General features: G+C 47.3%; 4 protein-coding genes across 16 annotated transcripts in view; 2 read left to right on the top strand and 2 right to left on the bottom strand.

The window, feature by feature from the left end:
- The window catches only part of Tesk2 (testis associated actin remodelling kinase 2), a 144,435-nt gene extending 136,402 nt beyond the window's left edge, over positions 1–8,033 (top strand). For 4 of the 6 annotated variants that reach the window (XM_027937590.2, XM_071617781.1, XM_071617782.1 and 1 more), the window contains 6 exons: positions 4,241–4,323; positions 4,544–4,628; positions 4,877–4,960; positions 5,176–5,262; positions 5,981–6,098; positions 6,413–8,033. In XM_027937590.2, the coding sequence (XP_027793391.1) occupies positions 4,241–4,323; positions 4,544–4,628; positions 4,877–4,960; positions 5,176–5,262; positions 5,981–6,098; positions 6,413–7,077 (1,122 nt within the window). In that variant the 3' untranslated portion in view covers positions 7,078–8,033. The remainder of the gene's footprint in view (positions 1–4,240; positions 4,324–4,543; positions 4,629–4,876; positions 4,961–5,175; positions 5,263–5,980; positions 6,099–6,412) is intronic. The other 2 variants (XM_071617785.1, XM_071617784.1) reach the window with 1 other exon arrangement.
- Toe1 (target of EGR1, exonuclease) overlaps positions 1–11,421 on the bottom strand; it is a 15,568-nt gene extending 4,147 nt beyond the window's left edge. Inside the window, exons 1-9 of one of the 3 annotated variants that reach the window (XM_027937594.3) lie at positions 11,210–11,421; positions 10,417–10,556; positions 10,288–10,328; positions 10,051–10,147; positions 9,766–9,924; positions 9,252–9,511; positions 8,923–9,082; positions 8,522–8,838; positions 8,266–8,411 (exon numbers count right to left, since the gene is read on the bottom strand). In XM_027937594.3, coding sequence (XP_027793395.1) covers positions 8,357–8,411; positions 8,522–8,838; positions 8,923–9,082; positions 9,252–9,511; positions 9,766–9,924; positions 10,051–10,147; positions 10,288–10,328; positions 10,417–10,556; positions 11,210–11,261 — 1,281 coding nt within the window. In that variant the 5' untranslated portion in view covers positions 11,262–11,421 and the 3' untranslated portion in view covers positions 8,266–8,356. Of the gene's footprint in view, positions 1–7,928; positions 8,839–8,922; positions 9,083–9,251; positions 9,512–9,765; positions 9,925–10,050; positions 10,148–10,287; positions 10,329–10,416; positions 10,557–11,209 lie in introns of those variants that run through there. The other 2 variants (XM_071617790.1, XM_027937593.3) reach the window with 2 other exon arrangements.
- On the top strand, positions 11,422–26,146 carry Mutyh (mutY DNA glycosylase). 6 transcript variants are annotated; one of them, XM_071617788.1, is made up of 16 exons: positions 11,422–11,525; positions 14,907–15,027; positions 15,564–15,745; positions 15,835–15,874; positions 15,989–16,062; positions 16,197–16,238; positions 16,322–16,393; positions 16,471–16,584; positions 16,661–16,758; positions 16,841–16,985; positions 17,064–17,127; positions 17,311–17,502; positions 17,605–17,741; positions 17,826–17,975; positions 18,185–18,226; positions 19,924–20,086. In XM_071617788.1, the coding sequence occupies exons 2-16, from the start codon at positions 14,913–14,915 to the stop codon at positions 19,993–19,995; spliced, it is 1,539 nt and encodes a 512-aa protein (XP_071473889.1). In that variant the 5' UTR covers positions 11,422–11,525; positions 14,907–14,912; the 3' UTR covers positions 19,996–20,086. The 6 variants fall into 6 exon arrangements, with proteins under 6 accessions (XP_071473889.1, XP_071473888.1, XP_071473887.1 ...); XM_071617787.1 differs by lacking the exon at positions 19,924–20,086 and adding an exon at positions 25,688–26,146 and having other exon boundaries at positions 11,423–11,525; XM_027937592.2 differs by lacking the exon at positions 19,924–20,086 and adding an exon at positions 18,603–18,860 and having other exon boundaries at positions 11,427–11,525.
- Positions 19,605–21,539, bottom strand: Hpdl (4-hydroxyphenylpyruvate dioxygenase like). Its single transcript, XM_027937595.3, has one exon. The coding sequence runs from the start codon at positions 21,243–21,245 to the stop codon at positions 20,130–20,132; it is 1,116 nt and encodes a 371-aa protein (XP_027793396.1). The 5' UTR covers positions 21,246–21,539; the 3' UTR covers positions 19,605–20,129.

The raw sequence follows: 26,146 nt of genomic DNA, 5'->3' as shown, positions 1-26,146 counted from the left end.
TTGTTTTGAAAAAACAATGGTATTATACCTGTGAAAAATGTACCATGTAGAGAACTGGGCAATCATTCACTTACCTGAGGGGTTAGAAAGTATTTTGTAGTCCACTTCCCTCCTAAGACATCCCCACTTTCCTAAACTTACAGTCTAGTTGGGTAAGGTACTATAGAAACATAGACATTTTCATTATAATGTGGCAAATGTTAAGAGAGGAGAAATAAGAATAGGATGCTTTGAGGAAAGGATATTTAACCTTCAGGTGCAGAGAAGTCTTCTCAGAAGAGATGATGCCTGAGCTGAATTTTGAAAATGAATTCTCCTTAATAAGTATATGGTAGAGAATGAATAGTATTCCAGATCAGATGAAAGGAATAGTATAAAAAATGTGATTTTCACTGTGAAGTTGGAGTGGCAGAGGATTAGGTTGACAGAAAAGTCTGACTATATCAGACTATCTAACTTGGATGTTATTTTGTAGATAGGAAAGGAAGAATCATGGCCAGCTTTTTAAAAATAACAGCTTTATTAAGATATAATGCAGGCTGAGATTGTGGCTCAGTGGTAGAGTGCTTGTCTCGCATGTGTGAGGCACTGGGTTCAATCCTCAGCACCACATAAAAATAAATAATTAAAGGTATTATATCCATCTACAACTAAAAACAAATATTAATTAAAAATATATAATGCACCAAATTTAAGGTATACATTTCAGAGGTTTTTAATATATTCACCCATACCACTATCCAATTATAGAGCCTTTTCATCACCTCAAAAAGAAACTTCACCCTATTTCTCTCTCTTTTTAGCTCTTGGCAACCACTAATCTATTTTTTATTTCTACGGATTTGCTTGTTCTGGACATTTCATACCAATGGAACATGTCATTATCTGCTATTAAATAGAACACAGGTTCACATTTCAGTAAGATAATGCTGGCAGAAATGAGGAAGATGAGTTATGGGAGGCCAACTCTGGAAGCACACAGACCAGTTAGCACAGTATTGAAACATTCAGAGGAAGAATGATAAGGCCCTCAACTAGGGCAACAGTAATAGGAATAAAAAGAGAGGGACCAGTTTGAAAATGTTTAGAAGTTAAAATTGGTGGAAATAAGAGTAAAAAGTCTAGGATGAATTCCAGGTTTCTAGTTTAGTAAACTGGGTAGAAAGTGGCAATACCAAAAGACATAAAAATAAAAGCTAGGGGCTTGTGGGTGTAACTCAGTGGTAGAGCCTGTGCTTAGCATGCTTGAGGTCCTGGGTTCAATTACCAACACATGTGTGCACGTATACAAAACTAAAAAACAAAACGAACATAAAAAAATAGTTTTCTAAGTAAAATATTGGGGTTTTTTTTTTTTGGGGGGGGGATGAGTTCAGGTTTGTATGAATGGAGTTCAATATGAGTAATCCAGGAGATGTCCAGAAGATTAGATATGCAACTTACCAAAAAAAAAAGTGGGGGGCTAGGGCTCAGTATATACATTTGAGTCATCAGCACAGAGGTGGTAATTAGAAATGGAGTACCAGAAGAGCATATAGGTCCAAGACAGTACTCTTGAAAGCATCATCTATGGGATGGGAAGAAGAGCCTCCATTGAAGTCTGCAGAGTAGCCAAAGGTAGAGAAGGGAACCCAAAACTGTAGAATCATAGAAGCCAGTTGAGAATAAAAAAGTTGTGGGAATAGTCTCCAACTAGGTAGTCTTAGCTGCATGGCTCTGACTGCCATATTCTGTACATACCCAATACTAACACAATTCTTGAATCATACACAGATGAAGAAAGTAATTAACTGTGGCATGAACAGAAAGACCAAATAACCTAAGAACTATTTTTGTCTATTGAGCTGTTAGGGAACTCACTGGGATCTTCAATGAGAATATTTCCAGCAGAAGCCACTGAGTGTAAAAAAAAAAAAAAGTGTCGCAAGCTAAACCTGACTAGCTTAGTGTTTTGTTTGTTTTGGTACTGGGTAGGAATGCTTTACCACTGAACTATATTCCCGGTCCTTTTGTTGAGGCAGTGTCTCAGTTGCTGAGGCCTCTCAGCCTCCTGAGTCACTAGGAAGACAGGCATGCACCTCTATGGCTGGTTTAGCTTAGATTTCTTAAAGGGCAGGCTCGGGGTTTTTGGGAAACTTGAAGCTAATCCTGGTCAGGGCTCCTCATTTTTCTTATCACCTCAGATGTAGACTATTTGACTTTTTTTTTTGGTTCCAATGACCAACTACTGGCTATGGAGAAACCTTAAGAGAAGTGGCGGTCCATTCCCACTCTAGGAACACTAGGCTATGCAACCTTAACCCACACTGTAGGTCAATGATCATTCCTGCCTTAGCCATTTCTTAGCTGCTTCTGGAGATGCTACTCAGAAGTCACTTTCTACTAGATGGGTGATTTGCAGAAAGTGAACAGGCCTCTATGAATATGAATATGGGGTAGAAACTGAACAGCATTGACAAGGGTGGTATACTATAGCCACATTCTATTCCTATCCTGCTGCTCCCAAGCTGGCTTTAATAGGGTTGTTTCTAATAGTAAATAGGACTTTAGTCCAAGCCTTAGAGACAAAGAGTCTAAGTTGTTGGTGAAATAGGAGGAGAAAGGAAAAGAGACATGATAGGATAGTGCCCTTTACCCATGGTTTTGGCTAATGCAGACTGGCATAGGGCCCATTTCTTATCAAGTCAGGGAGTTGGGATGCTGATTCGGCAGGACTGATGGGAGGGTCAAAGCCAGGACAAGCACAAGGACAGTCAGTCCTTCTTGGAAGCCAGACGATGTATATGTACTTGGGATCCAGGGTAGGAAGTGTGGTGAAATCACAGGCTCCTTCCAGCTTGAGGAAGAATGGTGTAATCACATCAAGGCCAGAATAATTAATGTGTACTTGATGCTGAGTAAGCAAGAGGTGACTTGACAATGTCTTGGCAACTAGACAACAAGGTTGGCAAGGGAAAGGGGGCTGGTCTTGGTCAGATCGGGCCTTACTGGCCCCAGAAAAGTTTCCGTAAGCCAAGGATTCCTGATCTCTGCTGCCTCTGGAGGAAGGGGTGGGGTGAGAATACCTCCTAAGCCAAAGTGGCTTAGGGTTATTTTGAATGCAGCTATTTGGGGAGAGCTGGTTGCTGCTTTATGTTTGTTTATAGGTCATTTGGATACACTCTTTCTCTGCAGATAACAGCATTTGTTCAGTGAACATATCCTTAGTCTGACTTATGAATTAAATATGGGGAGGAAGAAAGGACCAAACCAGAATCTGCTCCTGAGGTGTTCATAACCTCTGCTAGACTGTAAGAGGAAATAGCATACAGGAGCCAAAGAAGTTGAGAAAAGAGGGAGATATAAAGGTGAGGACTTAAGAGCAATTTGCCTGAAAAGACATAAAAATTTCTTAGGTAAAAGGGAGAACTGGATGAGGATGTGGGGGGTGTGGCTCAGTGGTAGAGTGCATGATTAGCACACATGGGACCCCAGGTTTGATCCCAGCACTACATGAGAAAGAATGAATTCAGACCATCCCAAATGAAAGGGAATGGTTTAAGCAAAGGCAAAGGTTTGGAGGGCTTGTTCATTCTTGAAGTCAGACTTGTTTAAGACAAATTGGATGGGGGAATGCATAGGGATTCCAGGAGCAGCGAGGTGTCAGGTAGAGGTAGGCCAATTGGAGGAGCCAGATCTCTTTTTGCAGTGCTAGGGATCAAACTGAGGGCCTCACACATGCTAAGCACACACTCTGCAACTGAGCTATACCCCCAGCCAGATCAAACTTTTCATCCCAGGAAATGAAGTCACTTGTAATTGGTGGGCAGTGAAAGTTAGTGTAGGCTAGAGTACTTGTCCTAGTTTACCTCACTTGGCAAGTTAAGGCCTGGGACTAGGGTCTGTGCACTCTGAGAAAAGAGGAAGGGAGGCCAAGGACCTGATAGTCTGTCCTACACTATCAGCTTCAAGAGGACAAGGGTTTCTGTTTTGTTTATTGAGATATCTCTGGCTAAGAACATAAAAAGCAAGGGTAAATATTTGAGTTTAGAGACTGAAGTGACACCTAGGGTAGCCACTGAAGTTCCAGAGCTGACTCATCTCTTATGGCTGTCTTAAAGCCTCCATTTCTGACCACTTGAAGTCAGTCAGTGTAGAATGTAGTTCACCAAGAAGCCCTATACTAGGGAGGCATAGGTGATAACTCTATAGCTGGCTAATTCCCACTTGTGAACCATCTTCTTTTCTTTGGGACCTCTAGAACTGCCTGATAAAGAGAGATGAGAATGGTTATTCTGCAGTGGTGGCTGACTTTGGCCTAGCTGAGAAGATTCCTGATGCCAGGTGAGTAGTCCTAATGGATGCTAGGGCTGCAGAGCAGATTGTTAGGGGAAAATCCCGCTTCCTCCCTGGAGGCTAGGACTTGATCACAATAGTTCAGTGACTGACTTCAGTCAGTCCTACTCTGTACCCATCCATGGGAAATAAGAATTTCCAACATTCAGAAAATTTCCAGTGTGCCAGGCAGTGGTGAATTCATTTTCCTTATAATCTCACCCCACAGCATGGGAAATGAGAAGCTGGCTGTGGTGGGATCACCCTTCTGGATGGCACCCGAGGTTCTCCGAGATGAGCCCTATAATGAGAAGGTAAGTCTGGAGGATCTGGAGACCTAGTTCTCTTTAGAATCCACTTTTAGCAGAAGGTACTAAGGGTCAACCTTTATGTTCAGGTTAAGGAACATTCTTTTTGCCAAAAGCAGCGATGGCATCTGGCAATTGCCCAGTGAATGATTTATATGGGCTATAAGTCCTAGGTCTGGGCTTTTAAGACATGGGGGAAGATACCCCTATCTTCTCGTCATTGAGAGGGCAACTGAAGTCTGATTACCCACCAGGCAGATGTGTTCTCTTATGGTATCATCCTCTGCGAAATCATCGCCCGCATCCAGGCTGATCCAGACTATCTTCCCCGCACAGAGGTGAGCTACAGGCTTGGGGCCCAGTACCACTGGGACGGGGCTGGTTTGAGCCTATAGAACTATTTTGTCCTTGGGGTGGAGTTGCTGGTACTCATTCTGTGGCTACTTCTGAGAGGCAGCTCCCAGCCTCCTCTTTTGAACAGGCCAGGATGGGTGGGGGATTAATGACCTGTCTACCCATGTCCCTGTACCCACCCCACCATACCCATCCACAGAATTTCGGGCTGGACTATGACGCTTTCCAGCACATGGTGGGAGACTGTCCCCCAGACTTTCTGCAGCTCACCTTCAACTGCTGTAATGTGAGTGTCTTTCTCCCTGTGGCTTTGGTCAGGGGCTGTCTGAATCCTTTTCCACCTGGTTAAGACCATAGGGAGAGGCAGCTGATTAGCCTCATGAGGGGACACATTTTCACTGGATGTATAACACCAACTACACTTCCTCTTCTGGGCCTGGCCAGGGTCTCCAGAGCCCTGGACCAAGGGAAGATAAAAACAGCTTTGTATTACCCAATAATCCTCAGCTTGCAGGGCAGACCTACCACTCCTTGCATTTGGGTATTGAAAGAACTTTGGTCAGGTTTTATTGTTGGACTGTGGGTTACGCTTGTTCTGAGGCACATGGAGGAAATGCTTGTTGGCCTTCATTTTATATAGCTAGATAGCCAGGCTAGATCTGTTAGGACAAAAGAGTAGCTAGGCTTTGTTCATGTAATTCCCCAAAATAGATCAGTATCAGAACTCAAGAAAAACAGAAGAAACCAATGTGAGCGTACACTTTTGGAGGGTTGTATTCCAAACAAGGGGATAAGACACACAAAAAAAGAACTAAGATAGTAAAAGATAATGACAGTAGCATCTTTCCTGCCTTATCCCTGGGAATCATTCTCATGGCCTAGGGCCTCGGGAAAATCTCAAAAAAGCTGCACATCTGCCTCTTAAAAGATGCTAGAAACACATTCAAATTCCACCTGTGGAGTGGGAGGAGGGCGGAGCTCATGGCTGGTGTGGATGCCTACAGATGGACCCCAAACTGCGTCCATCCTTTGTGGAGATTGAGAAGACCCTGGAGGAAATTATGAACCGCCTACAGGAAGAAGAGCTGGAGAGGGACAAGAAGCTGCAACCCACAGCAAAGGGTAAGAGATCATAGACAATCCAAATTGACCCCAACAGAAGAAATTAGTCTATGGGATCTACCCCCCAGGGCTGTGATTGCAAGAACTTGGGTCTAGAAGGAAGAGGGGCAGGAGATCACGGGGGAAAAAGTACTGGACTCTTTTTTATTAAAGAGTTGTGACTTGACTTACTGCTTTCCTTCTGAGTGTTTCCTCATTGATGAAATGGGACATCAGATCCTACTTTGCTTTCCTGAGTAAAAACACTAATGAAGTGGTACTTTTGTTGATTATGACTACTGAGAATAACCCAGACCTGACTCACTGTTCTTTAGGACCCTTAGAGAAAGTGCCTTCGGGGAAGAGGCTGAGCTCACTGGATGACAAGATCCCCCACAAGTCACCACGTCCAAGACGTACTATTTGGCTGTCTCGAAGCCAGTCAGACATCTTTTCTCGTAAACCCCCACGTACAGTGAGTGTCTTGGACCCCTATTACCAGCCACCAAGAGATGGTGCTACCCGTACCCCCAAAGTCAACCCTTTCAGTGCTCGTCAGGACCTCAAGGGCGGCAAGATCAAGCTCTTTGACCTACCCAGCAAGTCTGTAATCTCCCTGGTATTTGACCTGGATGCACCAGGGCCTAGAACTACACCCCTAGCTGACTGGCAAGAGCCCTTGGCCCCACCTGCTCGCCGATGGCGCTCTTTGCCTGGTTCACCAGAGTTCTTGCATCAGGAGGCCTGTCCATTTGTGTGCCATGAAGAATCACTATCTGATGGGCCCCCACCAAGACTCAGTAGTCTCAAGTACAGGGTAAGAGAGATCCCGCCATTCCGGGCAGCTGCTCCAGCCCATGAGGCCATGGACTGCTCTACTCCCCAGGAAGAAAACGGTTTTGGGCCCAAGCCCCAGGAGACAAGCCCATATTGCAGAAGTGCCTCTGAGGAAATGGAGGTAGAAGAAGGCAAGCCAAGAAACTTGGCTGCAGTCCCCTAATCTATCTCGAGCATAGGACTGCAAGTCCAGGGAGAACAGGATGGGTAAGGGGGTTTAGTCCCTGTCTTACCTTGGGGATGGACCTTCAGTTGAAGCCATAGGGACCCCTTGGTGCACATCCTCCACTCATCCCTGGAGCCTGGCGAGCAGGTCAAGCCAGGCTAAACTTTTGGGTTCCTATTTACCCAATGGCTGCATGAGAGGGAAGGCAGCAGTGAGAGGCCTTCCTAGTTAGGGCCAACTGGTGATGTTAAACAAGGAGCTCTAGTTTCTACCTGACCCAAGTATAATTCCCCAGACAGGACCAGAGAACTCTTAGTTGTAGGCTGAGCTGGCAGGCGGTATTACCCTGGTTCTTCTACCATCCCAAATCTATGTTGCCTTTTTGGGGGGCATATAAGCTACCGGATGGAACTTGGAGCTGACCAGGAAATGATAAAGGGCTGAAGACTGGGGTGCTTCTTGCCAGTATGTCTAAGACACTTGAATAATTGCTGTTTGCACTTACTGCATGGTCAGACCACATCACTACGTTTCTATGCAGGGGGAGGGCAAGGCAGTGTGGTGGTCATGGCTCTTAGCTAACCCATTCAAAGAACTTTTCCAGTTGATTAATCTATTTTCATATTTATAAAGGAGTCTTAATGTTCTGCCTCATTAAGACTTTCAACCTTGTGGTTGGGAGTGGGGCTGGTTTTGTAGGCCCTAGGGCCTGCTCATATCAACAGGTGATAAACACCCAGTTGGTTAAATGGTTTATACTTGGACTGATTTTTTTCCCCTTCCTGCTATAGCTGGAGCTTCGGGAACAGTCTGTCCTTACAGAGCCGCAATAAGAAATAACCAAAGAATGAAGTTGGTCAAATATTTTCATAACTCGTTTCTGTTGATTTTTTGGTAAAACTCTTCCAAGACACTTTCAGATTTAAAAATAAAGTTGGTGTTGCAGCTGGTCAGCCTTCTTACTTGTACCCTCATACCTCAGCCTCTGGGGTAAAGGAAAAGGTCCAGGGGCAATGCAGCCAGTATCTGTTAGGCTCTCCCACCTTAACTCTATGTAGCTGAGTGTGACATTCACAGGCTAGAGAGACCCAAACAACTCCTTCTACTCTCAGCTTTTCTTCCTGGGCTGAATAAATTGGGTCAGCTGCTGCCCCAAGCCAGCTTCATCTTCTGATTGTGGGCTTTGGAGGAACGAGAGAACTGGCTCTTGGCCACTGTGAGGGGGACAGCTTTGCCACTCAGATATACCTTGTTGTGACATTCGGGTAGCCAGGGTTCAGAGCTGCAGGACTGTGGTCCCTGGATCACTCCCACATAGGCCATCACATAACCTGTCATAAAGGCATCAAAACCAGCCCGGTGCAATCCATCCCCAGGCACTGGGTTAAGACAGGCTTGGCCCCCTGGCACTTCTGAGGTAGCCATGTCAGTAGTTTCATACCTTGTTGCTTTAAGCTCCTTCTCCAAGTCATTTTTGTGATCTTGATCAGAGCCGGGCTGGTCCTTTTTATCAACCTCAGCCACTTTCTGATCAATTTCCTCAGCCTTTAGGTCCCCATGGACTTGCTTTGTGGGAGGACCATCCTCAGCTTCCCCGGAGGTCTGTGTCCCAGGCAGGCTCAACAAAGCCCTTCTACGTTTTTCCCTACGTCGTCGCCGCCGCCGCTTATCCTCTATCACAGCCTCATCAGTGTCAATGATAAGATCAATATCATGGGACCGAGGACACTGTGATCCCATGGGGCACCAGCCATAGGCCTAGAGGTAGGAAAGAGGGCTTATATAAAGGAGTTTCAAATATCAGAACTTCCCCTCTCCCAGGAAATGAGCAAGTGGTCTCACCGAGAAGTTGTCACAGATACTGGTGGGATGAGGACGGTGAGTTGCAGGGGTCATGCAGCAGCGATAGTCAATATGAGCCCTCATGCTAGAAGGATAGCTGCAGAACTCCAGGGTAAGGTGTGGGTTGCCACCTGCCCGCTGCTTCCCATTTTCCCGCTCACTACAAAAGTGCAAGAAGGTATTGGTCTACTAGATCAAAGAGAACAGGGATTTTTGTCTGCTGAATCTTAAAACAGTGCCTAGCACATGGTAAGTGCTTGACAAACATCTTAAGTGAATGAAACAGACTCATACTAGGCCCCACCCCTTTCCCTCAACCATTCCCTCACCATTTCCGGAATGCATATTCTAAGTAGGAGGCCGTGAAGCGGGCATGAAACTCAGCAGCATATTTGGTATCATAAATGCCTGACGGGAACATCTCACAAAGGTCAGCAGTGAAGGTTCCCAGGCTTTCAGGCAGGTGTGCATAGAAGTTCTGGTACAGGAACACCAAGTCTATAAGGCCATTATGCAGCACAAGGGGCCGACGGGCCCGAATTATCTCCAGGAACAGTGTCCGTACTGACTGGCTCTGGCTCTCATTACCCTAGGTGGAAGGGAAGGGGTCAGATAGACTCCTCTACAGGACATTAATCCCAGGTTTCCCCACCTGGAAAATTTTCCCTTGTTATCTAATCCGATGTCACCCACCCTTGTATTAATTTGTCTTGTTTTCCCATATTGTCATTAGTTATTTCCCATACTCACATAAGCAAATTCTTCTCCGGCATCTAGCCTAGGGTAGGAAGAAATAAAGTCACTTGAGCGCCAGACTCAAGGTTAAGGAAGCTGAAGTCCTACCTTGTCATTGCCCTTATGGTAGGGTATGCCTTGGGCATACTGGCGATTAAAGTTGAAGCCATGCTGCACCAGGAACTGCACAGACTTTGGTTCTATAACATATTCCTCCATGCACAGCAGGGTGAGATTGAACACCTGGACCAGGTAAGAGTGTTCACCCTGAAAGAGAAAGATATCTGTTATATCAAGATTTGGAAGAAGAAATCCTCACACCTGATGTTCCCCTGCAACTCAACCCTCCTCCCAACAGCCACAAACTTGGGACAGGAGTGAGACAGCTCCTACCTTGTCAGGCTGCAGCTTGAAGCAAGCAAGGCCCAAGGAGAGGATAGAACGGGTCCTAGCAGCATGACACACAGCCTTGTAACGTTCCTCGATGCACCTTGGGGTTGGTTTTGAGGGCAGTTATGGCTGAATTACTTCATGAAAGAACCAAACCATCCAGGACTGTGACTCCCCACACACTCCAGGGTTGATATCTGCCCCTCCTGCCAGGGCTAGAACTAAAGATTTAATACTTACTGGTTCAGCAAACTCTTTCTGTCTCCAAGCCCACTCAGTTCCTATGGGTAGATTAAGGAAGGGCTGTGAGTGGCCCCCCAGTACCAGTCCCTTCAAAACCACCTGTCCTCCCTGTTTCCCATCTCATACCGTGTCCACAGCCACAAAGCTAGCAGTCTTTATGGCTAACAAGAGGGATGGCCACATCTCCTTGAAGTTGTCACTTTGCACATCCACCACAGGAACCTGGATTAACTCATCCCCAGATTTTGGGCATTTGTTGATACAACCTGGGTATAAGAATGGTGATCAATGTGCATGCTCCCAGGGGAACAGACACCAAGCTAGCCATAGGGGTTGGGTTCCGATGTTAGCTTTTCTCTTAAACCTTTATGTCCAAAGTGCTTCACTGGAATGGACAGTGCCCTGAATTTGGGGAAAGTCTTTAAAGTAAGACTTCCTCCTCAGCATAAATCAGTAGAAAGATAAACAAGGTATTCGAGGTTTCTTTTCCCGCTCCCTTTAGTCAATATTTCGCAGGGTTTGAGGATGAGTTCCCTTAAACTCCCTAAAGGCGCCTCACTACTGTTCTTATGGTGGCCCCCGCACCCAAAAGCTGTTCCTAGCATGCCCCATCGCCTGATAAATATTGGCCCACACCAGAGCTCTCAATACGTCCTACTTCCTTTCGACCACCACGTGTAACTTGCCCCATTTAAACAAATCATAAGAGTTCCATCCAGACCACATCTCCCGACAGGCCCCACCAGCCCTACGTTCCCAACACTCCCAAGCTTTGCAGCTGAGCGCGCAGCTCGTGGCTGCTTCCGAAGAAAGGAGTTACTTTTCTGAAGGTTAAGGTCTGTCTCTATCAACCAGCCCGAGGTCTTCCCCTCCCCCAGAGCACATAAACTTCTAGAGCGGCCCTTGGGAAGTCGCTCACCGTCTGAGGCCGCTGGAGCTGAAGCTGCGCCATCGTCACTGTCGGCAGCCATGACGCAGAGCGTGCCGCGCGTCCCTCTCTTGAGCTGCCGGAAGACTTCCGTTTAGTCTCCTGGCTCGACTCCGGCGGTCGAGAATGGGGCGGGGTCTCACGCTTGGGGTCGCAGTAGGGTTGGACTTCCGTTCAGACCTCCCGGGCCCTGTGCAGGGAAGTGGGCCCGGCCCGCGCTGAGAGCCTATTGGCTGGTGCTGCGGACTTCCCGCCTGGATTGGCCGGAGCCACGCCCCTCGGTGTTGCGCGGGAGCCGGCGGAGGAGGTAATTTTTCTTACCACGCGCGGCCTGGGGAGGGTGGGAACCCAGTCTTAACGCCTGCGGTGTTTGTCTGCACCGTTCCGGAATGCTTTGGGTGGGCAGGGCGGGATTCCCAAAAGAGGGGGCACTGCCTGAACTGAGCTTAAAATATGCTTATGAGTTAGGCCAGAAGAAGGGCATTGGGGGAAAGAAAGGTGTTCTGGGCGTGGGCAGATTCCCTGGAAAGATGGAGAGCTTAGTGCGGGCGGAGAGCATTCCACACAACAAGGATGCTGAGGTTATAAAGCGACTGACTAATAGGGAAGCATTTGAAAAAGTCCAAGCGATGAAGTAAAATAGAATTAAGGTTCTGGTAGTGGGGATGATGAGGAAGGGTCCATTTGGAAAGCAATTAGAAAGTATAGTTGACCTAGACGGTGTTTGGGCGTGACTCTTACTACCGTGAGAGAGGAGAGAGGTATTAGGAGTAGTAGTCTCTTCCCAGGGACTCTAGTTTTCATTCCCTGGGCCCAGCAACTGATTCTCCTTGTTTATTTTTTCTAGGGCATCTTTTAAGTTTTCTCCCCCTACTGAGTCCTTTTCGTCATTATTGAGTTGCTTGGACTTATCCCCTTCTTTTTAAAAAAGAAACACCGTCCTCCATTCCATTAATTAAATTAACAAACATTTATAGTGTTTACCTGCCTTTGGCTTTGAGGACACAACAATTAACAGAAGAGATCTAGTCCTGGTCCTCCTGGAGGTTTTTTTTTGTTGTTGTTGTTTTGTTTTTGTTTTTTGGTTTGTTTGTTTTTTACAGTCAAGTAGGGTGAGCAGGGCTGGATTATGGCTCAGTAGTAGAGGCACTGGGTTTGATCCTCAGCACCACATAAAAATAAATAAAAGTATTGTGTCCATCTACAACTAAAGATATATATATTTTTAAAGTAGGGTAAGCAGACACTAACTGGAAGAATCACAATTAAGTGTGAAATTACAGTTAACAGCTATAATGGAGGGTTGGGATTGTGGCTCAGTGGCAGAGTGCTTGCCTCACACTTGTGAGCCTCAGCATCACATAAAAATAAATAAAATAAAGGTACTGTGTCCATCAAAACTAAAAAATATTAAAAAAAAAAAAAAAGCTATAATGGAGACCTAAGAGAGTAAGGTGCTTGAACATTTAAGCCAAAACCTAAAAAATGATTGGATATTAGGAAGAACATAGAAAAGCTCTCTCCAAGCAGAGGAAATGGAGTGTATGAGGCCTCAAAGTGGACAGACAACTTTGGAAATTTAAGCAACTAAATTCAGGTAAATGTGGCTTGAGCATAGTAAGAGGAGAGGATGAAACAAGTGCGGCCCTGGTACATGGACCTTCAAGTCTATGTTAACAGTATTGACTCATTCTTTTTTTTTTTAATATTTATTTTTTAGTTTTAGGTGGACACAATATCTTTATTTTACATTTATGTGGTGCTGAGCATCAAACCCAGTGTCTCACACATGCTAGGCAAGCACTCTACCACTGAGCTACAACCACAGCCCCAAATATTACGTTAATAAGACCTACCTTGACCACATTATTTAAAATTGCAACATTTCATTCCCATTCTGGCATTTTATGCCCTTCATTTTCTCTACTTTTCCTCTTTATGCTAATAGTATTGCCTTCTAACATCCCATATAATTTACTTATTATGTGTTTGTATTGTCTACCCTATTAGAATATAAGCTCCATGAGGACAGGAATTTTTGATTTTTTTTTTTTTTTTAGTTGTAGGTGGACACAATACCTTTATTTTATTTATTTATATGTGGTGCTGAGGATCAAACCCAGGGCCTCACACATGCTTGGCAAGTGCTGTACCACTGAGCCACAACCCCAGCCCAGGAATCTTTGATGGTTTGTGGTTTGTTTACTGAATAAACAGCTTGACACGTAGTAGACAATCCATATATATTTGTTTAAGGAATTAATGGGAAGCCATTAAAGGTTTTAAGAAAGGAATTGACATGATCATGTCTTGAAAAGGTTACTTTGCTCTTTGGAAAATTGTAGAATAAATTGTGGAAATGAGTGAGTTTGGTAAAAGAAGTCTGGCCATGAAGGGGAGGAGAGTGGGTCTTGGTTGGAAGATTGGAGGAACAGGACCCTGGGGAAAAAGAGAGATCCCTCCTTCACATAAAAGGAGAAAGAAGGAGGTCAATGCAAATGGAGGGAGGTTTGTATTGTTTTTTTCACTGAAGGAGGCTCTTTTATTTATTTTTTTAGTTGTCGGTGGACCTTTAATTTTATTTATTTATGTGTGGTGCTGAGAATTGAACCCAGTACCTCACACATGCTAGGCAAGTAGTCTACCACTGAGCTACAACCTCAGCCCCAGGAAGCAAGCTCTTTTGATGAAAATGAGATGGTAAAGTTGAAACCTTGAGGTAAGAGTTTGAAATAGGCTTGGGATTGCAGCATAGCCAGAGTATAAGAGTGCACACTCAGTTTGAAAGATCAAGTTATTTAATCTCTACAAACCTTCATTTTCTCATAGCTAAAATGGAGGTAGGCCAGCTACTGTGGTGCATGCCTGTAATCCTGGAGGATCATAAGTTCAAAGCCAGCCTCAGCAACTTAGCAAGAAAAAAAATAAAAAGGGCTGAAGATGGAGTTCGGTGGCTAAGCATTCTTGGGTTCAATTCCCAGACCATAAATAAATAAATGGAAGCAGTAGTAGTAAATAAATAAATAAAATGGAGGCAGTAGTAGTACCTGCCTTGGGGAGCCATCAGGAAATTGAAACACTTCATGGGGTCTTACATAAACACTGTTAGCCTCTTTTTTTCCGTTAGAGAAAAGGCAGCCAGAAGAACAGTCAGAGCAGTGACCTTATTGCTAATGGTCAGTTAGTAATAATTGCTAGATCAGAAAGTTATTAGGAATAAAAGTAGTTCATCTCTTCTCCCATTGATTTGCCATTTAGTCTTAGGCAAATCTTTTTCCCTCTCTGATCCTTGGTTTCTCCTTTCTATCAAATAAAGGTTTTAGTGTAACCATGAAATATTTCTAAGTGGAGAAACCTCCCACCCACCCTATGCCCCTAGATACCTTGAAACAACAACATCATAATAAGCATCAGGAACCCGTAAATACTCCCCAACAGAAGACTTTGGTCCTTGGCCCATATTGACCCTCGCTTGTTACTCTGAATTTCTCATGCTAGTACTCCTGTGCTGGTCATGCCTCTCAGTGCCACAGAGAGCCAAGAGCAAACCCTAGGTGTCTTGAGAGTACATGAGAAAAAATAGATACTCTGTGAGTGGTATAGGGATAGAAGTGACTGTAACTACTGTGAGGCCCCAAGATTCAGTCTCATTGTGACCAACTACTTGGGCTGGGTCTTTTTCTTCCAGGCCATCATGAGGAAACTTCAAGCAGCTGTGGGAAGTAATTTGGGAAAGCAGGCAGCCAGCCAGGAGAGAAGGAAGAAACGTGCCCCCAATAGTAGCCAGGCCAAGCCTTCTGCTCCTAAGGGTAAGGAGCTTGGTCCTAGCCAAAGACTCCAGAGGCTGGTTTCATTGGCTGTGAAAGGGTGCAGATTTGGACTGAGAAGGGAACCTGGTATGACTTAAAGCATTAAGACACTATTTAAGGGCATAATTCTGTGTTGCTGTGTGACTTTGGGATAATTGCTCTAATTGGCTACTTTTTTTTACCAATAATACAGAGCAATAGCCTATGCTTTTCTTCCCTCATGTGACTTTCATGGGATCAAATGAGTTTATGAGCCTGAAAGTGTTTTGTAAATAGGGAACCCTGCATAGATATTTATCATGTCTAACTAAAACTGTTGGGTTTTCATCATGACCCAGAGACAACAGAGCCAGCAGTATCACTCTGAGAAAATTAAGGCCATAAATTGGGTCAATGCTACATACAGCTAGACAACTGTGGTTGACTCTAGCTCCAAAGCTTAAGCGCTAGACTGGGAGTAGGGGAGGTCCTGTATAGAGTACACCGCCACAGGCTTCTATGTCCTGGGTTCCTCCTGAGGTGGGTTCCCTATGCAGGGAGGATCTCTGAGTGTCCTGGGACTCCTGCAGACCTGGCCAATCAGCAAGAAGAGAAGATATTTCAGGCCTCTGTCTCCCCGTACCATCTATTCAGAAATAGAACTGAAATAACAGCCTTCAGGAAGAGCCTACTGAGCTGGTATGACACAGAGAAGCGGGACCTACCCTGGAGAAGACAGGTAAGCAGATGAGGAACAAGGAGGGTTGGGCAGGAGAATGGCATCCAGGACCTTCCATACTAACTTCCCACCTGGGCTTGCACTGACAGGCAGAGGATGAGGCAGACCTGGATAGGCGAGCATATGCTGGTCAGTACATCTCCTGAAAGCAGGGGTACCTTGCCTGGAAATGTACAGGTCTGGGGCTGTGGGTTAGGAACAAGGCAGGTTAGCAGTACTCTCATGCCAACCCTTCTCCCCTAGTGTGGGTGTCAGAGGTTATGCTGCAGCAGACCCAGGTTGCCACAGTGATCAACTACTATACCCGGTGGATGCAGGTGACACCAGGGAAAAGAGGGGAGGGTTGGGCCAGACCCCAGAAAAGAGCCTATACTTTGGGATGTGTGTAGAGAAATCTTCCTTCACTGCCCTAACCCTTGATCTCTTCTTCTTTTCTGCTTTGGAACTATAGAAATGGCCAACACTGCAGAACCTGGCCAATGCTTCTCTGGAGGTAAAAGCTATCCTTGGGTAGTGAGAATGGGGACAACTGAGGGACTGACCACTTATCTCTTTGACCTGTGACTCCACCTACAGGAGGTGAACCAACTTTGGGCTGGTCTGGGCTACTATTCTCGAGGCCGGCGACTACAGGAGGGAGCTCGGAAGGTAAGGGGTTGCCAAGGGCAGGGTGTAGAAGCCTGGGGCCTCAAGTGTTTCACAACCTTAAACCTTACCCCAATCAGGTGGTAGAAGAGCTAGGGGGCCACATGCCCCGTACAGCAGACACCCTACAGCAGCTGCTACCTGGTGTGGGGCGGTACACAGCCGGAGCCATTGCTTCCATTGCCTTTGGTCAGGTGAGACCATTTCCCACCCACACTTTGTGTGTACTATCTCCCAGCCAAGGCTAAGTTCTGAACTTCTCTGTACAAGGCAACCGGTGTGGTGGATGGGAATGTAGTACGGGTGCTGTGCCGTGTCCGAGCCATTGGTGCTGATCCCAAGAGCACCCTTGTCTCTCAGCATCTCTGGTATGATACTGGAATAATGGGGGACTATGGGAGGGGTATCTTCAAAGGGTCTTTTCCTCACAGAGGTGTTCTCTTCTTGTAGGAGCCTAGCCCAGCAGCTAGTGGATCCAAACCGACCAGGGGACTTTAATCAAGCAGCCATGGACCTGGGGGCCACAGTGTGCACCCCACAGCGGCCTCTCTGCAGCCAGTGCCCTGTGCAGAGCTTGTGCAGGGCACGCCAGAGGGTGAGCCTCCTGGGGAGGGAGCACTCAGGAATCCTAGGGTATGGCCCTTGCCCCATGACACCCCACCCTGTCTCTCAGGTAGAGCAGGAACAGTTCTCAGCTTCATGGAACCTGCAAGGCACTCTTGACGTGGAGGACTGCAGTGAGTGCGGCCTTAACCCCAACCCCACCCTCTCCTGCCCCTGTCAGGGAGCTGCCTGTAGTTCTTTCTGAACTAGTAAAATCCTGCTGAGCAAGATCCTGCTGAGCCAGGCCAAGCCTGCTTTCTGGGCTTGGCACCTAAGCCTTCCTGGACTGAGCAGGGCTTGGGGATCTCTGTTTCCAGCTCCCATCACTGGAAAGTGCCAGCTGTGCCTGCCTTCCACAGAACCCTGGAACCACACGTTGGGAGTGGCCAACTTTCCCAGAAAGGCCAGCCGCAGGCCCCCCAGGGAGGAGTACCTGGCCATCTGTGTTCTGGAGCAGCCCAGAGCCCTTGGGGGTACCCATATTCTGCTGGTGCAGAGGCCTAGCTCAGGTACCCGGATGCTGGGAGTAAAGTGGCACAATCAACAAGGAGGAGTAGAGAGAGGAGTCAGCAGCTAAGGCCTGACCCATACCTGGCTGCCCTCCCTCTCAGGTCTGCTGGCAGGACTATGGGAGTTCCCGTCCGTGACCTTGGAGCACTCAGGACAGCATCAGCACAAGGACCTGCTGCAGAAACTACAGAGTTGGACTGGGCCTCTCCTTGCTACCCACCTCCAGTACCTTGGAGAGGTAAGTAAAAGTGGAGGGACCAGGACTGATGACCTCTGTGGCCACATCCACAGATCTATTTCAACCCCCTGATCCTCCTCCCAGGTGAGCCACACTTTCTCTCATATCAAGCTGACATATCAAGTATATGGTCTGGCCCTGGAAGGGCAGACCCCAGTGACCACACCACCTGGTGCTCGATGGCTGACTCGAGAGGAATTTCACACCGCAGCTGTTTCTACTGCCATGAAAAAGGTACTACCTTTGTCTTCATTTCCCCTTTTGTTTCCTACATTGTCTATATGAACCGATTACTGTGTAAATAGGAACACACACATACACACACACACACACACACACATTTTAAGCTAAAGTACTGGGGCATAATGTCAAGGGCAGAAAATAGAAGTTTGGCTCTTTTGGAGAAGATGCCAGCCCTGTCCTTACCCCTTACTCTTGGCTAGGTGTTCCGTGTATATGAGGACCATCAGCCAGGGACCTGCAAGGTAAGTCTCATGGCCCTTAAAGTAATGAGGGCAATACAGTGTGAAATGTTTGTGCAAAGGTAGGGCATTATGCAGTCTGCAATGCCCAAGGAGCCATGAACGTTTGGTTAGCTGGAGAAGTTGGCAGAGCCTGCCCAGGTCAGCCAAAGCATAAAAACCAAGCTGCCAAAGCATTTAAGGTGGAAGAGAGGAGCCAGATTTGTACCTCAGGAAGATTTCCTCAGGCTGCTTTTTGTAGAGTTAGGCACAGATAAGATATTTGGAGGCAGCTCTACATATCAGGATAGAACCTGAGCTAGATTAATAAAGAGGAGATGCTGGAAAGAATTCCATGATGTCCTCTCCTCAGTACCTCCCTCTTTTGGCTTCTACACAGGGTTCCAAAAGGTCTCAATTGTCTTCTCCATCCAGCCAGAAAAAGCCCAGCTGGAAAAAGCCCAACCGGGGCCAGCAAGTCCTGGATAGTTTCTTTTGGCCTCATGTCCCCACTGACACACCCAGCCTCAACAGTGCAGCCCAGTGATGCCTCTGAAAGTCCCTATCCCTGAGAGTCCTATTGTTTAATAAAGTGCTTTTTTTGGGGGGGAGGGGGTACTAGGGATTGAACTGAGGGGCACTCAATCACTAAGTCACATCCCCAGCCTCATTTTGTATTTTATTTAGAGACAGGGTCTCACTGGGTTCTGGAGCAGCCCAGAGCCCTTGGGGGTACCCGCATTCTGCTGGTGCAGAGGCCTAACTCAGGTACCTGGATGCTGGGAGCAAAGTAGCACAATCAACAGGGAGGAGTAGAGAAAGGAGTCAGCAACTGAGGCCTGACCCATACCTGGCTGCTCTCCCTCTCAGGTCTGCTGGCAGGACTATGGGAGTTCCTATCCGTGACCTTGGGGCATTCAGGGCAGCTGGCTATTGCTGAGGCTGGCTTTGAACCCCGTGATCATCCTGTCTCAGCCTCCCAAGCTGCTGGGATTACAGGCGTGCGCCACTGCGCCCAGCTAAAGTGCTTATTTTTGTAGTCATTTTGGAAAAGTTGCATCCTCTCCCTAGTCCCTTTACTCCACACCTCTGAGGGACCCAGAAAGTATTGGGTCCTGATTTCCACTGATTGAGCTTCCATACAGCTTTAGGCAGAGGGAGGAGGGTGTGTTCTGTCCACATAATCTGTTCTTCTTTCCCAGGAAGTGATGGCTGCTGCAGGGAGCACCTGCCAAGAGTTGACACCCAACACTTTCTAGGTCTCAGGTCAGCTTGATTGGAGCAGTGGTATTATCCTAAAGCAGGTGGTTGGGCTTAACCCTGAACCAGCCTGTCTCTACCTACATGGGTTGCTCCCTAGGGAGAAGGGAAGCACAAAAGAATCTGTCTTAATTACCTACCTCAAATACTAAGTCATTTATTTAGGGATACATTTCACATATAGTGAAAATTCAGAAATGCAAAGGGTTAAAAAAATCACAAATTTGGGGCAGAGAGGGAAATACTATCATAGGGGAACACAAAGGGGTGGGAGTGCAGCTCAGTAATAGAGCATGTTCCTAGCATGTGCAAGGTCCTGGGTTCAGTCCCCATCTTGCAAAAAATAAATTAGTCCTATTCACATTAAAAAAAAAAGAAGAACACAAAGGCTTGTATTAGTTATGTCTGTGACCTAATCATGTAATTTTTTTATTGTTCTTTGTATCTTGTGTATGTATTAGATATTAAATTGTAAGAAATGTTTTATACTTAAACAAACAAACAAAAAACAACACTTCTTTGGAGCCCAGTAAGACTTAACTCCTGGCAGGTACTAAGGAGAAGCAGGGCACACCTGGCCTCTGAGGGTATTGCATTTCAATAGCTGGGCCTCCTCTGAGTGTGTCTCAGGCTACAAGAAAGTGGCTGCATCTAGCTCTGGCTGTCCTCAGGCTTTCTGGCTCCTGGCAGCTTCCTCTTGTATGGATTGCCACAGTGCTCGAATGTTGTCCTGGCCAAACCCTGTGGCCCCTTGCCTCTGAATCAGCTCCAAGAAGAAGGTATCCTCAGCAAAGAGGGACTTGGTGAAGACCTGAAGCAGAAACTTGCCTTTATCTCCATCTAGCAGTATTCCCTGTCGGGCCAGAACGCCAGGTTTGAGCCCCGCAGCTAGGATCTGCTTTTCTTTGCCTGGCTGCTGGTAGTATGCTTCCGGAGGTGTCAGGAGCCGGCCTCCGGCCAAAGCCATACCCTCACTGGCCTCCATGATGTTGGGCGTATACAGTCCTACGTGCTGCAGGCCCGGCCCCCTGTGCCGAACCAGAAACTGCTCCACCTGGTCCTGTCTATAGGTAGCCCCCGGCAGAGACTCGGCCAGCACAAGGGTGGGGACAATGCTGCCGGGTGGAGTCTGCAGGGCCATGAGCCGCAGCCCCCCATCCCCCGACTCAGCTACCACTTCGAGGCCCAGCTCGGGATCCTCCCCTGGGTTCAACGGCAAGTGGTGAAAGCCCAGGCAGTCCTGGAACCAGCGCCTAAGTCTTGGGGAGCTGCCGGGGGTGCAAGCCAAGGTCAAGTGGTCCACGTGGCTGACCCAACCTGCTTCGGGCTTGGAGGGCACCGGTCCGAAGCCCGGTAGGAAGGGCCCTTGATAGCCGGCACGCTCCAGCAACGTCAGGCTGAGGTTGCCAGCCGGCGAGCTGACCACAGCGTAGGTGGCGGCGCCCTGAGCATCCCGCACGTTAACTGGGGGCACCGGCACACGACAGCCCCGGGACGCCAGCACTTGGGCGGCTGTGCTCGCATCGTCCACATCGAAACACAAGTTCGTGGCGCTGGGCACAGCATGATGTGGGTCTAGACCGTACAGCGGCTCCCCGGGTCCCGCACCCTCATTCACCAGAAAGACGGCGTCTCCGCTGCGTAGGGCCAGTTGCCGCCAGCCACCTGCTTCCCGCACCGCCAGGGGCTGGAAGCCAAAGAGGCACTGCAGATCCCGGGCTAGGGGCTGCCCGGCCGCCACTTGGAAGGCGATGTGACACAGGCGGCGGGCGTGCACGGCCATTACGCGCCTCGTGGCCAGCCGGGCGGTTCTTCTCCTAAGGCAGCTCCCTTGTCGTTCAGAACTCCCAAGACTTTTGGTCCCAAGTTGGTTGTCCAGAGCCGGTTGGAAACTGGTGGAGTCCAGTTCTTCCCAGAGAGCGTGTTCCTCGCTTGCTCTTTTTTAGGGAGGAAATTTAAAATTTAAGCTGGGTGGCCTTGGGAGCTCGGTTCACCTTACAGTGTCATCCAAAGTGGATCTACTTGGGGATCACCCGCCCGGCAAGGGCGAGTAGTAAGGCCACGAGGAACCAGTACTGGGCGGAGCGCGACCGAAGGAGGGCCTATGACTCCGCCTTTGACACGCCTTCCTTCAGATCTGTCGCCTAGGATACAGTGGGGACACTGAGCTGCTCCTTCCCAGGGCCTCGGGCGGGGTCACACTCTTGGGCATGGAGGCCCCTTCCCGAGTCCAGGAAATCACAATAGTCACCTTCATTTAATGCCAGGAACTGGATTCACACTCTACCGGTGACCTCAAAGCAAAGGACACAGCCCTTGTTGGTGAAGGATCCTGAATCCTTCCTTCACAAACATGTGATTTCTTAGCAGTTTCATGCTTTTCTTCACAATTCAGGGGTTATCCTTTAAGTTCTAATGTGCCTTTAAGTTCTTTTTTTTTTTTTTAAGAGAGAGAATATGAATCTTTTTTGTAGATGGACACAACACAATGCCTTTATTTTTATGTGGTGCTGAGAATTGAACCCCCACCCCCTAGGTCAATGCTCTACTGCTGAGCCACAATCCCAGCCTGAAGTTCTTTTTTTAATATTAAAATGTTTAGAAGATTTTCATTCCCCTAAACAGTCCAGAAAAATTGATATAAAAAGATGGACCACCAATATGCCATCTATGTGTCTCAGCTACACTTATCTCTCCAAGCCCATTTCTCTCAACATCTTTTGCTCCCTTGTCCCAAGAATTGTAGGGAGGGGGACCCTTTGTTGTTGTTTATTTTGTTGTTCCTGAAAAGAACAGCTGCACTCCACCCTGTCAGGACTAGAACTCAAGTCCTCCTTGCTCTTTGAAGCTTCCTAACTGGCCTTGAGCCAATGCTTTGGGGGTGAGGGGGGCGGTTCTAGCCTTGAGACCCAGGATTGTGTGAGATCAGTGAAGAGAGGAAATTAGAAATCTGGTACTTCAACTGGATGACCCTTTAAGGGTTAAGGAAGGGCATTCAAGAAGGGCAAAAGGCATAAGCAAAAAGCTCAGTGAGGATTAAGCTAAACTCGGGAGAAATAGCATTGGGGAGGCATTTGGGATGGACACTAATACTGTGATGAGTCCTGCTTCCTCACATGTTGAAGTTCGAACATTAGAGAAGCATGCCGAGGCAAGCATATGAAGCAGGGTTTATTTAAAAAGGGGTAACATAGACTTCTCCTGTGAGGGAGAAGGGGGCCATAGCTGGTATCCTGGTATCCCAAGAAGCAAGGTGTTCTGCCCTTTTTATATGTCCTAGACTTCCTTTGTTCTCCTGCTTTCCCCCCTTATCTTTCTCCTTCCAGTGGAGGAGACTAGGCCCAAGAATGCTCGGTGGGAAGGCCAAAAGGTGGGAAATAGGTGGGCTGAAGAGGGAAGGGCAGGGGGGGAGTAGACAAGGACACATTAACCTTATAGCTCCCTGTAGGGTAGGGAAATTCCTGGGACAGGTTACCTTGGCAACAAGTTGGAGCAGGGGCAGCTTCTTGATAAGATCCCTCAGGAGACAGTCTCCAACTTCCCAGAATTGCTCACAATTGGCCTCCTAGATCCTACCTGACTCGATTTACCTATCTACACTGACTGCCTAATTCTAGCTTCAACACCAAGGTTTGAAGCATTGCAAGAGATTCAGGAAGCCTTCTCTGTAGGGATTCACTGGCAAGAAGAAAAAGGCAGAGCGCTTGCCTATCATGTGTGAGGCACCGGGTTTGATCCTCAGCACCACATAAAAATAAAGATATTGTGTCCACCTATAACTAAAAAACTTTTTTTTTTTAAAGGAGGAGGCTATCATAAGGGAACAGGCTAAGAAAAATAGGCCTGGATGGGTGTTCAAAATTGTAGACAAGAGGAGAATACCTGGAAGCTGGTCAATGCTAAAGGCACTGGGTGTTATTCTGCAGACCAGTGAATGTGAGAACATGAATTCCACAGACAAACTTGAGTTTAAAATTCACCCCTAGCACTTATTACCAAGACTTTTGGTGAGTTGTTTAACTTCTCTGAGCCTTAGTTTCCTCATCTGCAAAAATGGAGATAATAGGGCTGGGGATGTGGCTGAAGCCGTAGCGCACTCGCCTGGCATACACTGGGCGCTGGGTTCTATCCTCAGCACCACATACAAATAAAATAAAGATGTTGTGTCCACCGAAAACTAAAAAATATCAAAAAATTATCTCTCTCTCTCTCTTAAAAAAAAAATGGAGATAATAATGTCACAGGAGAAGACATCTCTGAAGAGGGTTCCAAGGAGTTACCAGTGAGAAGAGGGAAATTGACCCAGAATCAGGAGGGTTCTTGACATACTTGACAGAAAATATTTTGGGCACTGTGGGTCAGAGGCATAGACAGATTTATCTAGGAAAGCAGATACATATTCAAGAGAGAATGAATAGGGGCAGGCCTTTGGGGTAAAGCAAGGAATACACATTCAAGGGAGAATGTGGGCTATTTCCAGAGGCAGAGACAGCAACCTGCTGGTGTAGGGTGTTAATGTTTATAGAGGGCTGGAGCTAGGGGCTGGTCTAGAAGTAGAAGTAGAGTTACACAATTTTGTGCCAGTTTTCCCTGTGCTTCCTCATTATCCTCTTTTCACAAGGGAATGGTTCAAGGACATTGGCCAAAGGTGTACAGCTCAGGGGTAGAAGTTTATCTGCATTTCAATGGTTTATGGGAACTTCCATTGAGACTCATTTTCTCCCTTTATTTCCAGATTCCTATCTCAATAGTAACTACCACATCAGGTAGTCATGAAATGAGGTAGAATAAGTGTTCAGTAAATAGTAGCAGTTGCTACTGTGATTATTGTATTATTTTATTTTCTCTCATTATACAATGCCATGGCACTTCCCAGAGGGTATTATGAATTCTGCTAGAGGTAAGGGGGCAGGCACTTCACTGTCAAAGCCCAAGCTGCTTAGTCAGAGTAGCTCAATAAATGGCCCAGAGAAAGCTTTGGCTCATTCCAAGGATTCCTGGGTAGCATTAACTCTCTTCACCCTCATCTCCAAAGGACTTCTTAGCCCCAGGCACTGTGGAAAGTATAGGGACTACCTTAGGGAAAGAGTGCCCTATCTCCTGCCTGGCCCCATTTTATTGATTATTTATTACATGACCTTGAGTAATGTTCTCCCTTATTACATGTCAAACTAAGATTGTATAATACCAACTCAGCTTCCTTCTTAGGATATATCATGGGAACAGGTTGATACTGAACCTTGGTCTTGTACTTAATCCTCAAATGATTGCAGAAGCAATGAAAGACAGTAGCCTTGTCATCCCTCCTTGCCAAAAGTATCGCGATTACTAGTTCCTAGATCGTGCTGAATTTCTCAGGTTGTACAGTGACATGGGGGAATTGCAGCCAGGCAAGAGGTCTAGGTTTTACCCTCTGAATTGGGTAGGGCCTGAAATGGTACTAACAGTGGCTCTGACTTGGCTGTCTGTGGGGCTCTGATTTTAGTGGAGTCTGAACACAGAGCCCTGGGAGTAGGGCTCTGGAAAAGCTGGGACAGAATGGGCTACCTTGACCCCTCAGAGTCAGAGCCCCACTGTGCAGCTTTAGAATCTACAGACCTTTGGCCCAGCCTCAGGAGTTTGCACTCAATAGTCCCAGTTATAGACAGGGGCTGAGTTTGTGGCTCAGTGGTAGAGCACTTGCCTGGCACTTATGAGGCACTGGGTTCGATCCTCAGCACTACATGAAAATAAATAAATAAAATAAAGGTATTGTGCCCATCTACAACTTAAAAACAGCAGAAACGGGAACCCTGGCCATTCATTTCCCACCTGCTCTAGAGGGGAAAGGTTTGTGGAGGCTAAACGGGAGCTGTCTGAAAGATAAGGGTGATTTTCACTGGAGCATGTTGCTCTGCAAGGGTACTGCCAGGGCACAGACTGGACTCTCGGGCTGAGGGTAGAAGTGGTTGTGCATGTTGGTCTCCCTCCGAGACAGAGACAGATTCCATTTCCTGCAGCTCTACTGGATTCCAGACCATGGCCCACGAAACTCCTTGTTCCCTTACTGTCAGCAACCTGCCGGACTTTTCTCAAGGCCTTCCTGCTGCGGCTATAGCTCAGGGGAGATATGCAGCTAGAGATTGAAGAGAACCGGAAGACACCATTGGAGCGCGCGCCGGGTCAAGCTGCAAGGTGTTGGCGCTGCTGGGGGTTTCCTGCTAATTCTGCCTTCCTTGGCCACAGGGTGTACAGAGACGGTGGCGAGGCCTATGGAGGGTCGAGGAGCCCAGTGGCGGAGACACGTCTTTCCTGCCGCTCTCGGCCTAAGCCTAACAGCTAGCGGGGGCACCGTCCGTTTGGCTCCAAAATCCTCTCAGCTTTGTGTCTCACCTCTCCCTGTCGGCGTAAAGCTCTCCAGACCCAGCCCCTCCCGATCTCTCCGCTCTGCTTTCCTGCGAGAAGAACCCGAAAGCTCGTCCCTTTCTGGATCCGCCCCTTCTCCCGCCCTTCCCTAGTTTTGACCCCGAGCTCCTCCTTCTTTTCTTCCGCCGGAAGCAACCCTGGAAGCTCCTGCCTTTTTGGACCGGTGTCTGCCCTCACGTGACCTTGTCCCACTGCGATTGTGGAGATTTGACATTTTACTGGACGTGACCTAGAAAATTTCAGGGATGATGATATTTAAGTTTTTTTGTGTGTGGTAAA

Source organism: Marmota flaviventris, chromosome 10 (genome assembly GCF_047511675.1).
Source record: "Marmota flaviventris isolate mMarFla1 chromosome 10, mMarFla1.hap1, whole genome shotgun sequence".
NCBI classification, from domain to species: domain Eukaryota; kingdom Metazoa; phylum Chordata; class Mammalia; order Rodentia; family Sciuridae; genus Marmota; species Marmota flaviventris.
This window is presented reverse-complemented; position numbering and strand designations above follow the sequence as displayed.